At 43.8% G+C, this 18,234-nt stretch overlaps 1 protein-coding gene across 1 annotated transcript; it reads right to left on the bottom strand.

Annotated features, from left to right (window-relative positions):
• Positions 1-11,644: 11,644 nt before the first annotated feature.
• LSM5 (LSM5 homolog, U6 small nuclear RNA and mRNA degradation associated) lies at positions 11,645-15,363 on the bottom strand. Its single transcript, XM_027102253.1, has 5 exons — positions 15,233-15,363; positions 13,624-13,719; positions 13,320-13,347; positions 12,530-12,602; positions 11,645-11,912 (listed from the first exon to the last, which is right to left on the bottom strand). The coding sequence occupies exons 1-5, from the start codon at positions 15,276-15,278 to the stop codon at positions 11,880-11,882; spliced, it is 276 nt and encodes a 91-aa protein (XP_026958054.1). The 5' UTR covers positions 15,279-15,363; the 3' UTR covers positions 11,645-11,879.
• Positions 15,364-18,234: the final 2,871 nt, after the last annotated feature.

Genomic DNA, 18,234 nt, shown 5'->3' with positions numbered 1-18,234 from the left:
CATGAAGATGGCTAAAACCAATGACAAATAACAGGGCTGCTCTGAAGAAGTGTTAATGGGGCCCACGGCCCAAGAAGTTGCAATTAGGAGACAAAAGCAAATACTTAAAAGGAAGTAAACAGACTCCTTCCCAGAGATCAGGGGAAGCATGTGAGCCCATGACCCACATATCTATGATTCACCACACTCCATGGTCATGATCTTCTACTCTATTTCTCTATTTTATAGAAAATAGAGTGATCAATTATTTTGCAGGCATTCTGGTCGATGCCACAGTTCTTTTTGGAAAGCTGTGGCGTATAGATTCAAAAGTCAACCAGGATGTTACCAGCTGGTATCCAATGATGAATGAAGAGGAATCCAGAATCGGACCCCATGTCAATACATACAGTTGGCCAAGTTAAAGCATTTCACATCTGTGAGACCCCTGCATCTTCAGAACACCTGTATAGAATGGGAAAGGCATGAGTTCTTGTCTTGGTTTAAAAGATGAGGAAACCAAGACCCAAAGAGGATAAATGGCCTGCCTGAGTTCACTCAGTGAATAAGTGATAGAGCTTCTACACCAGACCATGACTCCTCTCCATGTGGTTTCCACTCTGACAGTTTTCAGGTTCACTCTCATTGGAACAGAACAGAAAAGGAAGAGGCAGCAAGGAGAACAGGAAGCATCATAGCTTTAAAAGACAAGCCACAGTATCCAAAAACCACTAGATTCCCATGGGACAAGAAGTCATGGGAAAATCCGCAGATGTGGAAACATGCCCTCAATTCCCAATGGCTACCAACACAGAACAGATTCCAAACACACCACAGCTGGCAGTGATGGGGTGGCTGTTGACAGGAGGGAAGAATGAGCACGCCTGGGCTTTGCAGACATGACCTGTCACTTACGGTTAACCACCCCTCCTCCCCACTTGGACCTCAGGCCCTTGACTGATTTTCTCTTCTGCTGAAATGAAGACAACCAAAGGTGGAGAGTTGAGTACTGGAAGGAAACCCAAACATCCAATTCAACTCCTGTTTTATGGATGAGAAAACTGAAGTCCTAAAAAACAGAGGTGACTTGCCTGAGGTTACACAGCCACTTGGCGACAAAGTCAGGTTTCCTGATTGCCTTTTCATGCCTCTTTCTGAGCTGTTCAGCTGCCCACTTTGCCTGCATGTGACTGACATAGTCCTAGTGACACAGGACTCCTATCAAAGTGCTCAAGAGAAAAAGTCAGGCCCACAATGTATACAGAGTTTGGAGAGACAGCTCTTACATTCTCTTAGACACTCCCTTCCCTCCTCAGGACATGCATCCCTGGGGGCATGAGTTAGGATGAGTTTCCTAGGACCTTCACACTTCTTGCTGATCCTCAGCTTCTTTCTGAAGCCACTTCCTCATACTTATGACTCTTTGTTCCCCTCTGATGAAATTGCAAGACCTCTGAAATCCCTCCCTTCAACCTGTATTGGTATTGGGTTGGCCAAAAAGATCGTTCGGGTTTTTCCATATTTCACCAGAAAAACCCAAACGAACTTTTTGGCCGACCCAATATGTAGCCCCTCTCTTCCAAACGCATCAGATAAGCCTGAATGGGTCTGAACCTACAACCTCCAAAAGACTCCCCATCCTCCTTGTAAACTGGAGGGTACAAACAGATCCTTTAGAGAAGGGAATACCTTAACCCCACCGTCCAGATGTTGCCAGGGCTCAGTTCTGAGCCAGATCCGATTTTCAGCAGTACTCTGTATTCCAGCTTCCCACTCCCACCACAAGCAGAACCCATTCCTCTCTCTCCATGTGCTCCAAAAGCTAACCTACTCATCACACTGTATCACAGTTAGGGAGATGTGTCTCCCGGCCACGCAGTGAGCTTCCGGAGGGCAGACACAAAGTAGGTGCTGAGTAAATGACTGCATTATTCATGATAAACATGAATATTTTTAAATCTCCCTGTCTCTTTATTTTACTCCCTCTGCTAACCTTAAAGCTAACTGCTCTGCAAGTTCAGCCATTTTCCAAGTAATAAAGCCCACTTTCTCGGGCTCGTCTTAAAAGATAGCTTTACTGACACCACTTAGTTCAACAAATCACATGAACCCTTGTGCCCAGGCACTGAGCTTTGTGGTAGAAGATTCAAAGAGGACAAAGGGCTCAATTCTTGGGGGAAATGTTGTGGACTGTGTGACAGCTTGAATTGTTGAAATGGAATTGCTGTGACAGGAAAACCATAAAAGTAAGTTGATCCAGGGTCTCTTAAAAATAGTAGTAATGACTACTGCCATTTATTGAGCACTTACTATATGACTGAAAGCTATACTAGATGCTTTACATGTATTATCTTAGTTTTTACAACCCTGAGAGGTAGTTATTTTTCCCAATTTACAAATGAGGGGTTGGAACCAGAGACATTAAGTAGCCGCCTAAACTCACACAACTAATAAATGATTGATTGGGACTAGAGTCGACGTGAACCTGATTCTAGAGCCCAGGTTTTCATCCACAGCATTATATACTTAGAGACAGTTTTTTACAGCACCTCATGTAGAAAATATGAAGCAAAAGATTCCTCCTTTTCAAAAATAAGTGTAAAATAGTATGGACTCAACCCTCTACCTGCCCTTGTGGTGTGATCCCAAAGTAAGTACAGCAGAGTAGAAAACCAGAACCTGATTTGGAATGCAGGATCTGGGGAAAACGAAACACCCTTGGCTTCAGCAACTCTTAGCCTGTTCCACAGTGCCCTCCGGCGGCCAGCTGATGTCACGCATGATTTTTCTTAGGTTCAGGAACAAAATGTTTTAACAGCCTAAGATTCAGTCAGGGACAACCTTGAATAAAGTAGACGCAGTATTTACCAGCCATTCTCTGTTCCAGTCTAATGCCAAATGACCTCACACTCCTGTGACTGGAGCAGACAGAGAGCAGATTTGGGCATCAGGCTGACCTGAGATCAACCGCCAGCTTCACCACTTAGAGATGTCAGTGAGTGGGAAGCACAGGGCACCAGGACCAGGCTGGTCACCTAATCACCATTAATCCTTGCTTTCTATATTTCACTGACTCAGTATTTAGGTATGGATTATTTTTTCTTAATAGGTATAATTTTTATCTTTACAAAATGAAAAACTCAATCTTGAAACTGACCCAGTACAATAAAATGCACTCTTCCTTATCAGAATCTATATGTCCTTAGTCAAAGAGGTGAGACCTTTATCCATTTATTTTTTTAATGGTCATCACTGTTTTCAACGCTTATCAATAATATATTTGGGGGACTTCCCTGGGGGCGCAGTGGTTAAGAATCCACCCGCCAATGCAAAGCCCTGGTCCAGGAAGATCCCACATGCCGCAGAGCAACTAAGCCCTTGTGCCACAACGATTGAGCCTGCGCTCTAGAGTCCGTGAGCCACAACTACTAAAGCCCGCATGCCTAGAGCCTGTGCTCCACAACAAGAGAAGCCACCACAATGAGAAGCCTGCGCACCACAGCAAAGAGTAGCCCCCGCTCACCGCAACTAGAGAAAGCCCACGCGCACAGCAACGAAGACCCAACCCAGCCAGAAATAAATAAAATTTAAAATCTTTAAAAATAAAAAGATACAATATGAATTTCTTCTTCTCAGAAAACTCCCCCCCCCCCGTATGCTGTACTTTTCCTCACACAATTCCTGTCTCTGCACCATTTCAAGACGGCATTTCAACATCTGTACTAATTAAGGAATCTGCAGAGAAACAGAGCCAAGGGTTTATAAACGGTAAGATTTCTTGAAGGAGCTGGCTCATGTGGAGGTGCTAGTCCAACATCTGGCAGGTAGAGGCACAGTGAAGAATTGTAGGTCACAGGCCATACGCTGGCACAGGTCCCTGTTGCTCAGACTGAGACTACTATTCAGCTGGCAACAGTGGTGAATTCAGAAGCTCTCCTTATCACACCTAGTTTTCTACCTGGAAAAGCTGCATAATATTTACAACATGCTTTATCTCCAGCAGGATACTCAGAAGAGCAAGTTTAACATTATCTTTCCTACTTGGAGAGGTGAGATGGGAGAATCACCCCATGGATCCTCCTGCCTGCCTAAAGCCCCCTCCCCCATGTACTGAATGAAACACTAGATGTCCACCTTCCAAACATTATCAAGTCTTGCTTGTCATCTTCCTCCAACATACTTTTCTGACATCACCATAATAGCTTTTAGAATCTTTTAGGCCATGTCCAAAAAGTACAGGGACTAGGAGCACTAAGGCACCTCTGGCCTCACACACGAGGGGACTTTGGTTGGATTACTCTGTGACCCTGGGCCAGTCACTGACTGGGAGCCTCAGCTCCCTCATTTGGGGAGCTAGGATAGCAACAGTACCTAGCTCATGGGCTGCTGAGGTCAATGAGAGAACCTGTTTCTAGCATTTAGCAGAGTAACTGGCATATAGCTAGAATTCGAATGTTTCCTATTAACCTGAACAACAAACACTGCCCATGCACTGCTACAGTCTCTCTGGTTTGAGGACAGGGTGAGGAAAGGGCGGTAATGGACGCAGGTGTTAGAAACCTTCAGGCTTTGGCTCACAGGGAGGGTCCCTAATCCCACTGAACCTCTTTGGGGATTCAGATTCCTTACCTGCCCCAGGAATGGAGAACGGATTATAGACAGCATTCTGGTACCAGGGACTCAGGTGAAGCTGCTGGGCCACGGGGTGCACATAAAAGAAATGTCTGGAGTTACTGCCCTCAAAATTGTCGTTGTTTCCTGAAGAGTTCATATCCCAGGCTGAAAAGCAGGTATTTGTAGTTAGCAAAGGACAGCCGCACTCTGCCCTGTAAAGTGCTGTAAAGGAAGAAAGTCGTCCTTGTCCCCCATCAGAACTGGGAGCCTGGGTGGAGGTCCCTTACCTTCTCTTCCCGCTCGCCTGGGATGGGGACACGCGGAGGCTGCCCTGCGTGCGTTTCAACCAGGGGAGCAGCGCCCAGAGGCCCGGGCCCGCGTCTTGCTGAGCAAGTCTGGCTCCCCAGGCAGGAGCACCGTGGGAAGATGAGGCCCTGGAGGCGCGGGGTACCTAGTGCCGGGCGCCAAACGCCAGGGGCCAGGCCCCGCGGCTGCACTGGGAGACGCGGCCTAGGCCTCGGCTGCACCGCCCTTGTCCACAGCCTCTCCAGCCTGCCCCCCAGCCTCCACCCGGGCCGAACCCCTCCTCAGTCCGGGAGTCCAGGCCCCCGGCTCCGCGTCTCCTACCACCCCCCTCCCCACAGGCCAGTCTGTTCCCGCGACCTCCACACCCTGCTTCAGTAGCTCTGGTGCACGGGCTCAGTAGTAGTGGCTCTCGAGCTCTAGAGCGCAGGCTCAGTAGTTGTGGTGCACGGGCTTAGTTGCTCCGCGGCATGTGGGATCTTCCCGGAGGGCTCGAACCCGTGTCCCCTGCATTTGCAGGTGGATTCTTATCCACTGCACCACCAGGGAAGTCCCCATATTGTATCTTAAACATTCTTGGAATTCACAGGCTGAGCTGCTATATACCCCTGGTTTTTCTACACCCTTAAGGTTTACAATATTTTATTTCTCCTTTAGAGTTGTGGTTTAGGAGAATTAAAGAGGTAAGTGCTGGAAGTAGGAATAAGATTTGTACTCGGTTTTTCTTAATTGCAACATGACTCAGATTTTAGTGAGAAGAAATTTATAGGATATATTGTCTTGTGAAACCTGGAATTCCAGGAGTGAAGCCACTTCCGGTGGGCTAGATGGGGATGAGATCCCTACAGGGTTTGTGTTCCTGTATGTTGTGATTGTCTGTTCACGTCTCTCCAATACTGGGGGTAGCAGTCTTCCCTGTACACCCATTGCTGTGAATGATCTGAGAAGAGTTTGTGATATATTAGCTTATTTACTGTTTTGGGAGTAAGTGACTTCCAAGCATTTTACATATCCAGAATGTCTACCACCTTTTAAATATTTAAGACATGGAGTACACAGTGCTGTAGAATTGAAAGAGAGGGCTGAATTATGGGGGACGGGGGGGGTTGTTTTTTTTTGTTTTTGTTTTTGGCCACGTCCTGAGGCTTGTGGGATCTTAGTTCTGCAACCAGGGATCAAACCCACGCCCTCGACAGTGAAAGTGCAGAGTCCTAACCACTGGACCACCACAGAATTCCCTGAATTATGTTCTTAAAAATGGAATGATTTTAGTAAATATTTAACTTCTCTTTGCCTGTGTTGTCTTCTGAATAATAAGCTGAATTAGAGGAGTTTTTGCCATTGGCCAACGTCTCCCCGTTCCCCCACACCCGGGGCCTGTCAACCACCATTCTACTTCTGTGATTCCACTTTTTCCATATATTTACATAAGTGATCATACAGCATTTGCCTTTTTCTGTCCAACTGATTTTTCTTACCAAAATGCCTCAAGGTCCATGTGTTGGCAGGATTCCCTTTGTAAAATGATTAGGCTTTGGTAGCAGTTTGGTAGCAGGGAAGGTAGGAAAAGAGGAGTTGCCTTATGTGGAAGAACCCGTCTATGGCAAGGTCCTTATTGGACCATCTTAATGAGATGATACCCTGAGAAACTAGATGACGCCATCCTAAGAAATGTGGTCATTGTTCCTCGTTATCCTGACAGGCAATGATAAGCCATTCAAATACTGTGAGGATCACAGATTGTTCAGAAAGATTGTTCTGGAAGCAAAATGCATTACAGGCCTGTGAGATGTGTGGGAGATGGGTTAAGAAAGTTGTTAGTAGTTATTCATGTAAGGACTTGGGAGGACTTTAAGACCTTGCCTTTGGTAACAGAAGACTAAGTGGTAGTCCTGTGGTGGATTTGAACAGTTTTGACTGTACAGGTGTGGTGTGTACTGGCTGAATGTTGTGACCAGCTGCAGGAGACAAAATAGCTAACTATTCCATTCTCTTTCTAGGTTTCACAAATGCAGTCTGTATTTTCCATATCCTGTGGTGCTCAGTGAGTATCCTAGCTTCCTCGTCCTTCAGTCCCCATTGCCCACTACTCTCAACCAAAGACCCATGGTTCCTATGTTTTATAACATGGCACAATTCCAACAATATGGTGGCTACTGGGAAGAAACAAAAACAAAAGACACACAAACAGAAACTGAACCTCAACAGGCTGAAAACTTGAATGAAAAACAAGATGTTAACTCAGAAGGCAACAGCCATGACATAGGAAGGGTGACCAGTATCCCTGTGAATACATTCTGCCCTGAGAATGTGGGTGAAAAGGAAGAGGTAGAGAACATTAGCTATCCTGAGGGAGGTATTGCCTCCCCGACCTGGTTGGCTCAGGTCAACAAAGTAGATGAGGCCACTCAGGGTGCCATGGGTCAGTGCTATGATGCACAGCCTGAGCCATCATCAGAAAGCAGTGAAGGACCACGGTGGAAGTACAGGGACCTCTTTGAAACTGATGATGATGATGATTCTGATAGTTACGAGGAGTATTTTTATTCCCCTGTAATTTCCCCTGTCCCCCTGCCGAATGAAGTAGGTGAGGGCATACAGCTCGAGGAATACCCCCAGCAAATGCCCTCTGGAGGTGACTCTCATAGCCTCTATGAGGAGTGTCATTATTTCTCCCCTCCTTCCACCCTGTACAGAGTAGGTTGATGGCATCCAGTGGGAAATGAGAAAGGGAGCAGAGCAGCTGGAGAGTAGGAACCAGGATGAAGATGAAGATGAAGGTGAGGTAGAGAACAGTAACTATGAGGGGCACATTCCCTCCCCTACCTGGTCGGCCCAGTTTACCAAAGTAGAAGAGGGCATCCATTGCGACATGAGTTGGTATGAAGCACAGGTAGAGAAATCCCCCCAGCAAATGCCCTGCAGAGATGAAGGGGCCTCACCAGACTGCAAAACCAAGGGGTCATGGAGAAAGCCAGTCACAAATAGGAAATTAAGTGCAGACAAAGATGAAGTGATGGTGAATGATGAGATTGGGGAGGTGCCTAAAGAGAACTTGAAAAGGTGTGCGGAGACTAGAAAGACTGTGCAAGGCAGGAAGCTGAAAGACCTGAGCAGCGTCTCAAATGTTAAGACAGCCTATTTGCTGCAGAAAAGCGCTGCCTTGACCATCGTGCTTCCTGAGGATTCAGAAGACTCTGAGTTGGAAGCTGAAGATGTAATGCACAAGGTAGAATGCCTCCTTGAAGAAGTGAGTCCACAGGGCCCTCTGACATCTTCCAAAGGAAGGTCTTATCTGAAGGCTGGAAGGATAATCAGGATGCCACCTGAGTGCTCTGTCCCTCCCCAACTTATGGTCTGGCCCACCAGAAGTAAGTACAGGTTATTACAAGCTGGTGATGAATATGAGCACGTCGTCCCTGTGGTTTACCAGCTGAAACGACAGGATGGCTATGAAAGCACTGGTGTCACCCTCCGAAGAAAACATACTATGCCCAAGCCAGAGGGACTGGAGTCCAGGAGAGCCTCTCACAAACCACTGGAATGTAAGTGACTAGGGGGTTCATCTTATTTGGTTGTCTGCGGTGGTTCCATACTGGGTCCTGGATGCAAAGGCAGCTGTGAATCAATAGTATTTCTCCATTTTTAAGTATGTTTTCCCTTAAGCTGTAGGTGCCCATATTCATAGGATTTGCAAAAAGAATCCCAAGTTAGAATTCCTGCATTCTAGGAAATTGCAATGTAATGTGAAACAAAGTGCTCTATTAGATTATAAAGAGCTGGATGGTGGCGGTAAGGAGAGTTGGGCTGAGATCGTCAGGAGGACATCAGTCTAGCTGGATTGATGAGAATGGGCAGTCTATGTGGAGGCAGAGAATTTCGACACAGTTTTAGTTTCTGTGGTTTGGAGACAAAAGAGGAGCAAGTTTGGAGTGGGAAGGGAGACAGTAGCGTGAGCTCAAATGGGCAGTCAGAGCAGGGTTCCTCTCGAGACCATCCTGCCAGAGAAGGGAAGACTGGCAGAGGAATTGGGAAATAGGAGAATGGGGTAAAGTAGTAGTGTTTCTCTTCACTTGTAGATTATTATCCTGTAGGCAAGGGGCTAATCCAGATTGAGTAGAGAAATGAGACAAATGTGCCGTAGGAATTTCAACCAGCAGTATTTTATAGGAGAAATTAGAGTGAAGAGTGCCTATATGGCTGAAAACCAGTTTCATTCAACAAAACAAAGTGGTGAGGGTTTTGATTCACATGGGAGTAAAAGATATGTGAGAGGACTAACAGAATTGAATCTTTAAAAGAAGGCTGGAGTCAGAAGTTGGGAAAAGTTGTTTTGCTTTGCTGTGTGGGTTATGGTGGGAGGGGCATAAAATGGTGAGATTGAGGGACTGGACTAGCAGCCTCCCCACACCTGGTTGAAGCTTGAGTTTGGACCATCCTATGACTGGCGGGGGCACAGCTGACAGGAGTGGGGAGGGAGGAAGGGCCCAAAGGAGAGCTTTGGGAGATGATTACCTCTGGGGTGCAAAGAATGAAGCAAGCAGGTAAGTGAAGAATGGGATGCATAAGAGCCCCAGGGAAGTTTAAATAAGTTCCAGTCTTAGTCCTAAAACCATTAGACTCAAGAAATATTTAAGCCTACCACTTCTACTTAAAGGTGGGGTAATGTCACATCTTAACTCTTGGCTATTATGACTTTGATTGATGCTCGGTGATTTGGAAGGGATTTTTAAAAGCAAGGTGAGTTTATGAGCAAATTTTTTGCCTTTGGTATGTTTAGTCCAGAGCTAAACTTCAAAATAACCTTCTTAAAAGAGGTTGGAAAAAAAAAAAAAAAAAAGAGGTTGAGGTGGTCCCTTGGAGGTGAGGAGAATGAAGGAAAGGGGCTGGGAAACACTATTTTAATTGTGTGCGTGAAGAATCTTTGTACAAACAACGTCTTTAAAGGCAGCAGTACCCCTTCTTCAAACACCATCTTACGCTGGATGAAGGTGCTGCTGCTCTGATGCGGTGGAGGGTGTGCACACAGAGCTCTACCTGTTCCAGACCCACCCTCTGTGGCCCAGAGCTCCTCTCAGGTCACCTGGATAAAACCTTAACATGGAATATCCTTTCCATTACAGGCATAATACTGAAGCATATACTCTGCAGGCAGCTACAGCCCTGTGGAAGTCCATTGCCCTTGCAGCCAGAAGCCCTGGAGTCAAAGCACCGCTCTGCCTCACCTTGTACCACTTAATAACATATGTTAGGCGGCTTCCTCATCTATAGAATAGAGCTCGTACCCTGACTTTAACAGCGCAGTGGTGGGAACAAATTAAGTAAGTGAACTTTTTTGTAAACAGTGGTCTATAACTTGCACGTATTGAGGGTGTTACTTGAAACCCTTCCACACTCACACTGCATGACTTTGACTTCTTTCCCCAGTGGCATCCAAAGTCCTTTGGTTGGTGCATGGGCCAGAAATTCCCTGGCATGTTCATTGCCTGGGACATCTGGTATACAGTCTTCTGGCTTAGTCTCACCTTCCTGAAAAAGGAAAGTGTGTAAGCTATGCGGCAAAAAAGCACCGGAACTCTCTCCCACTTGTTTGAGAACACAGCATTCCCAGTGCAGGCGACACGGGTTCGAGCCCTGGTCCAGGAAGATCCCACATGCAGCGGAGCAACTAAGCCCCTGCACCACAACTACTGAGCCTGTGCTCTAGAGCTCACGAGCCACAGCTACTGAGCCCGCGCGACAACTACTGAAGCCTGCGTGCCTAGAGCCCATGCTCCGCAACAAGCCACTGCAATGAGAAGCCTGTGCACCACAACCAAGAGTAGCCCCAGCTTGCCGCAACTAGAGAAAGCCCGTGTGCAGCAATGAAGAACCAACACAGCCAAAAATAAAAACAAACAAACAAACAAACAAAAGTACCAACAGGCAAACTACAAACTGGGGAAGTTATTGCAAAATGCACGATTAAGAGTAACGTATTAAGAATTCTTACAGATTAGTAAGAAAAAGAACAGCATCTCAATGGCAAAACCCTCATATAAGTAATTCACAAAATACAAATCAGTTCAAAATTACTTTTTAAAAATTTAAACATACCAGGTTTTGCCTATCACAATGGCAAAGAGAGGAGAAAATAGAACATAGCCAATGTTGTTAAGTGTGTGAAGGGTACTATGAAAAACTACAACTATATGTAGGTTGGCACAAACTTTTTGTTGGCAACATGACAATATCTATCCTTTGACCTTACATATTTATGAATTTATTCTAAGAAAAATAAAAATGTATAAAGATTTAGTTAGACTACTGTGGCCAGTAATAAAGAATAGGCTAAATAAGTTATGGTAAATCCATTTAATAAAATATTATGCACACATTAATGCTGCCAAAATATTTGACACGGAAAGATTCTCCCCATTTAAATTCAAAAAAAAGTCTTATCTGGAGGCTACAAAACAGTACATTCAGGAAGAGTAAGTTTTTGTAAAAATAAAGTGGGTACTGAGAGTATATTAAGAAAGTCTAAGAGAATATACAGCAAAGTGTTTAATATTTTCCTTTTTACTTTATCTGCACTTGTTTTTTTAATGCACCTGTTCAAAATCAAAGCTCATCATTTTGTTTGGAACAATTTTTGTTTTGAGAATCAAATGGTCACCTAAATGAGGAAGCAAATAATCATAAAATGACAGGAAAGCAAGTGACAAAGTAACTACAACCACTGGCTATTGCAGTATAATAAATAAAATGACAGTTAACAAAAACACCTTTATTTTTGTTTTCAAAGAACAAACTGTTCTTCTTTTTCCAACATAATCATGATTAACTTACAAAACAGGCATTTACAATGCATCTTCAAAGCATTTCCCTTTAACGGAAAACTTGGCTTCAGAGAATACAAACATTAAAAGGTTAAAATAAAAATTCTATTTTGTTGTCATTATAAGACAAAACAGAATCTAGCATAAGTCAAGGAAATCCATTCATACTTCAGGTCCTTCTCCTCCAGGAACCAGCTGCAAAGGAGGAAAAAGTTTAATATTTAGTTTAGAACTACATAATCTAAAAACCCCTACTGAGAGTTCCTCATTGATCGGAGTCACGCCTCTTTGCCCCTCCCCCATATTTCCATTTTCTCCATGTCACTGCTGTTTACAATTCCAACATCACCAATTAATACTTAGTGTCTCAACAATGATTCCTAGCAAAACAAATGATTAAAAAGCACAAGCAGGGCTTCCCTGGTGGCACAGTGGTTGAGAGTCCGCCTGCCGATGCAGGGGACATGGGTTCGTGCCCCGGTCTGGGAAGATCCCACATGCAGCGGAGCGGCTGGGCCGGTTAGCCATGGCCGCTGAGCCTGCGCGTCCGGAGCCTCTGCTCCGCAACGGGAGAGGCCACAACAGTGAGAGGCCCGCATACCGCAAAAAAAAAAAAAAAGCACAAGCAAACTATCTTAGGCCTAATGTCATCTTCAACAGTTTGGCCATAGAGCCCTGACCACCAGAGCACCCATTTTCCATCTTAAGCACCACTGGACCCATGAGCACTTAGTCAAGCAAGTTAGTTCTGTAATCCCTGCCCCACAAAAATGGCTTAACATCTAAATAAAAATAGCTTTACTGTGTCTTACCATTGTTATGTTATTTCCATTTAGCAAAATTTGATCTAATTTAGTAATTCTTCTTCCTTCTGGCGTGATTTCACTAAACAAATAGATTAAAGGTTAATTATTCTATATAAATGAACATGAGGTCAGGCAACTGTACCAACACTTTTCAGAGACAAAGTGGGTGATGTACATCACCCCTGGGTGATGTAAATTCTTCCCCAAAGGCAACAGAGTGGACTGACTGGCCTAAGATCCACATCCACTGAGCTGATCTTCATCTAAAAAGCTGAAACTTGCCAAGGAGATCAAATATGAACTAAAATGTTTACTATCCTCACTCTTTTTACTATTATCTACTACTGATTCCTATCCATTATACCAATCTGTAATTAATTCAAATCTAAAAGCAGAGCTACTGGTCATGATCTTTATAATTAATATAACTGAGGCATCATTTACATTTTCTATTATATATAAGTTGTAGAATAATTAATTTAAAGCATTAAATGCTCTTATTATCAGTTCCTTTATTTGACCTAAGCCCTAAGATCCCTGGCTGTTTTTAGTACCTTTTACCTTAAAGCTTTGTCTCTACTAATTTCCTAGCAATTTAGTGACAGTTACATAAAGGTAATAATCCTCTAATCCAATTTTACTAACATCAGTAGGTAAAACTTCTATCTTTAGAGTAGTTCGAATAGGCAGTGTTCTCTGACTCAACAGATCATTTTACTGACTCAACAATACTAAAACTGCCTTAAATTAAAAAGAGATTCCCCTGCCCAATTCCTTAATTTTCAACACTACTCACAACTCAGTGACATCTTCCAGTACCATATCTGAAATTTGGTGTTAAGAAAATAAATATACCAAGTTAAATTTACTCTGGCTTCTGCCTTTGTTCAGTTTTAATTATAACATTGAACACAATGGCTCAAATTCAAAATGTTTGTGATTAGTAATTTCATCTTCTTTCAGTACACGCACCTCTTAAAACACTATCACAATTTCCATGAGAATAAATTAATTTTTATTATAAAAATCCATAAGTAGTCTAAAGTTCTTTTTTTAAAATACCGAAGAAAAAACCATACTACCACCTTTTAAAAGGATACTGACAAAGTCATCAAATCCCAGAAGTGTGCCAACAATCTCCTTATCACTCTTCATCACAATGTGAATCCTTGATCCTATACACTTGTCCACAAGCTCTATGGATTTGTTTTTAACAAGAAAAAAGGGGGGGGGGAGGAGAGAAAAGATTATTATGCCCATTCGTTACTTCAACAAATATGTGAGTGCCTATTGGCACTTATTACTTGCATATGGTGAAATATAAACCAGGAAAAGTATTGACTCGAAAACTTTAGATCTTACACTACATGTCTCTGTTAATCATTCTATTAACAGGAAAGTTTTCCCTGTTCTCCACTTACCCCTCCTTTGTAACAATTTATCATGGCTGTGGCTTAATATTATTTTAGATTATCCTATTGACATATGAACCCCACCCACACCCCCCCGACTCTAAGGTCCATGAGAGCAGAGATGGTGGTTGTTTTTACTCATCAGTGTATCCCCAATGGACACCGCCTGGCATACACTGATCATTCAAAAAGAGTTTGTTCCATGACACTTTACAATCACGGCCACATCCACTAGCTCAATCACCCTTCAGATACAAAATATTAAGAGAGAGGCCTGGGCTTCCCTGGTGGCGCAGTGGTTGAGAATCTGCCCGCTAATGCAGGGGACACGGGTTCGAGCCCTGATCTGGGAAGACCCCACATGCCGCGGAGCAACTAGGCCCATGAACCACAACTACTAAGCCTGCGCGTCTGGAGCTTGTGCTCCGCAGCAGGAGAGGCCGCGATAGTGAGAGGCCCACGCACCGCGATGAACAGTGCTTGCCACAACTAGAGAAACCCCTCACACAGAAACGAAGACCCAACACAGCCATAAATAAATTAATTAATTAATTTAAAAAATTTTATAAAGATATAGAACATTATTTTTTTTAAAAAAAGAGAGAGGCCTGTCTTCACCACAGATCCCTTCTCGTCACTACGTCTCCCCCACCCCCCAAAAGTCTATCCTCTGTAGTCTGACAGCAGCTTGAACATCTCTTCAGCAGGCTTAGTGTTATTTGGTACGATGTTTATTTGCCCGGCATCCTGTTTCCTGCACTGGTTTGTATGCTATCTGAAGGCAACGGCCGTGATTTTAGTTTGTTGAATAGTGCCCAATCACACTGTCCAGTGCACAGAGGCGCAATAACTGTTGAAAGAATGAGCGGCAAGAAAAGCTAGTTTCCAGAGTCCTCTTTTAAGGCGCAGTCCAGATCCTGGTGCCTCTCTCAACAACCGGCCAGATAGGCAACAGATGGGGATTTTAAACGCCAGGTTGAGGAACGGGACTGCTATCCACTACTGTAAAGGCGAGCTCACAACAAAGAAGGCCAACGACTTATTCACTAAGCGTGAACCTCTTCCGGTGACGGTTTGGTCTGGGGAGTCAAAAGTCCCTGCCTCGAGAAAACCCCACCACGCCGAAGAGACGCGGGCGGCCTGAGGCCGCAGAGACTTGGCGCCTAGAGGAGAGCCGCGAAGAAAGCAGTTGGTCATATACGTTTTTCTAACACTCAGCCAGGGGCTGCGCTGCCCCTCGGGCCCCGACCCTAATCTTCAGCTCCCCGCCCCGGCACCCCAACACGACAACGGTTACCTAGAGGGAGAAGCTGAGACGGGTTGGTGGTAGCGTTAGCCGCCATGGCTACGCCGGAAGTGGTCTGCGTCTCTCGAAGTTGGGAAGGCGAGTTTGAAAGAGCGCGCTTCCGCTTTTTCCGGCAGCCCGTTCAGACTCGACCAATCTGAGGCCGAGAGTGCGATCGGGCCGGTCCACGGGGATCGCTCCCAGTCACTCCTTCCCCGGCGATGAGATCCTGGGAAATATTTCCGTTCACTGAACGTTTTGCGGTTTCGACAGACTCTCGCTTTACTTTCCAAATTTCCAAGAGACTTTAAAACTATCCCGCCTTGTAAATAAATTATTCCTCTAACCCGGAAGACTTTGCCAAACGGAAACCTTTGAGTCGTCTTATCTTCCCCAAGTTGTATCTCATTTCAACCCAGGATCTTTCTTCAGACCAGTATAAATAAATTTGATTTTCCCGCCACCGATTCATTGTGTTGTAATTTTCGTAAATTTTGTTGTTGTTGTTATTTTTGTTTCTTTTAAGGAATCTACCAATTCTTTTAAAAGTTCAGTGGATTGAAAACCCACAGCTAAGGGACTTTCCTGGTGGTCCAGTCGTTACGACTCTGTGCTTCCATGGCGGGGGTATGGGTTCGATCCCTGGTCAGGGAAATAAGATCCCGCCTGCCGCATGGTGTGGCCAAAAATAAATAAATAAATAAATAAATAAAACCCACAACTAACATTTTTAAAAAACTTTTCTGGGCGAGGGGGAGATTTTAAATATGTTCCCTATTTTCTACTACCGTTCTTAAATCCTGTTATATCTAGGAGTCTACTATAGACTTTTTTCACTATTTCTTCCACAAACACATTGTCCAACAGGCAACCACCAGATGTCACTCTATGTTAATGACATCACATTTAGGAAACCTTGATGCTTTTACACTTCTTTTTTGAAAAGAGAACGCAAACAAATTTTCTGCCTTAGTATATTTTATGTTTGTATCTGAGGAACTTAAAACTAAAGAACCTAAGCAGGAGAGGCCAGAAAGAACATCCTTCATTCATACAACAAATGATTGTAAAGCACCCATCATTCATTCATTGAACAAATACTTTAGTTGCACACTGTCTGGCATTTTGCTGAGTATAAAACAGTATAAAGAACAGAACTACAATGTCTTCTGTCCTTATAGGAGCCAGAGGATAAATAGGGGAGAAAAACAATTAACAAACATTATGTGGAAGGCATATGAAATTTAATACATAAAGCAAAAAGTCCTCTTTTAGCTTCAGGGATCCTAGAGAAGTAGGTATGATTTAAGGCAAACATCAGTGAGGAGGTTCAGAAGACCTTACAGGTGGGCCCTTGAGTTCAAAGTCCCCTAGGATTCAACCTCCTTCTTAATACTAAGCCAATCCTGGCTTTTTTGCATTTCAGAAATATTGAGTACCTCATATGTGTCAGGAAACTTACAAATACATTTACTCCTAATATTTACTTTTTTAATAGAGACAGAGTAGGATAATTAAATAGTTTATAAATCCCACTAGGGGATTAAAGAGAGAGAGAATTTTAAGGGAGTTTGGGAGACTGTTGTAAACTAATGACCATTCAAGAAAACAATCCAGTTTAAAAGAAAATAAAAGAATCCAGTAACATAGCAGAAAATTTACTCTACCTTGAAGGAATACCAGGTGCATTCAAACCACAAATCCTGATAGTTAAAACACAAGACAGTAGATATGGGGTCTACGTCTAGTTACATGAAGTCAGGGAGTTATGGTTCTTGAAGAGTAGCATTTCTGCATGAAGCCAAAACAGGAATAAAGGGGAAAGGGGAAAGAAACTAGGTGAAAGGGGACATTGTGCTGAAACCTGAGATGAATTACCATATTTTAGTATATGTCACTACCCTTTCGTTAATATACATATGATTTAAATAGCGCCATTACAGTCTGGGTTAGACCATATAGGGTCAAAGGAGGAACTAATGATGTAAGATTTGACCTCTACCCAAAAATGAGGAAGGAGCTGGTCTTCTCCCCTCCCCACTTTTTCCTTGATTATAAAAATATAGCCCTCTTTGTTCTCGGAGCTGTGCTCCCCTGCCTGACTACTTGTATCCCTCACAAGCATCCTATGCTAATAAACCCACTCTTTGCCTATCACTTTGCTTCACACTGAATTATTTCTGTGCTGAAACCAAAGAACATGACCTTCAGTAAGTCCTGACACCATGTAAGCTGTTTCAATGAAAAGACAATGTGTTTGAGTCCCCTCCTAAGTCTGGTATTGTGGGTTCAAGTCCCAATCTGAAGTATGGCTGGGTTCAAGTTGCATCTGAGGAGGACTGCGGTTTCACTTTGATCTGGTATTTGGATAAAGTTCCTCATACTCAGAGAGTTAAATTTGCCCATTGGCCACACAGATAGCTTGGGAAGCTTCACAAAGGAATTGACAGGAATCTAGTCTTGGAGGATGAATAATTGGATAGGCAGAAAGGGGACAAGAGCAGCATTCCAAGTAGAGGGAATATTGTGTGCCCTCCTCCAAATTGGCATGTGCCCTCCTCCAAACATCTCTCGCTGCACTTTAACTTAAATCTTATATACTTCCCCTGAGTTTGTCATAAAACCCTTCCTTTTCTAAATGCTGTCCTTTAATAACCTCAGTCCTTAGTGATTTTACTTTATTGCATTTAGGATGCTCTGTCCCCAAGTTCTAATAAATCCCATTCATCCTTCAAGACCCTGTTCAAATGTGACCACCTCTGTGAAGCTTCTCTGACTTGCAGACTTGGGCTCTCTCATTATCCTGCAACAAGTTAATAGCTCTCAGAATGCTCTCAATGTTCAATGTTAATAGCTCTCAATGCTCTCCCCTGTGGGCCCTCCTGGGCACAAAAGACTTTCTGTGTCCCCCATTTCTTGTTTGTAGGAAATAGGCTTCATTCAGCCTCCTTGACCTTCCCTGAGTTCCAAAGGGCAGATTCAAACAGTTTCTAATTAGGGAAGGGAGGGGATGC

Source organism: Aethalodelphis obliquidens, unplaced genomic scaffold (assembly GCF_003676395.1).
Source record: "Aethalodelphis obliquidens isolate GAN/ISIS:26980383/991018 unplaced genomic scaffold, ASM367639v1 scaffold5, whole genome shotgun sequence".
NCBI classification, from domain to species: domain Eukaryota; kingdom Metazoa; phylum Chordata; class Mammalia; order Artiodactyla; family Delphinidae; genus Aethalodelphis; species Aethalodelphis obliquidens.
This window is presented reverse-complemented; position numbering and strand designations above follow the sequence as displayed.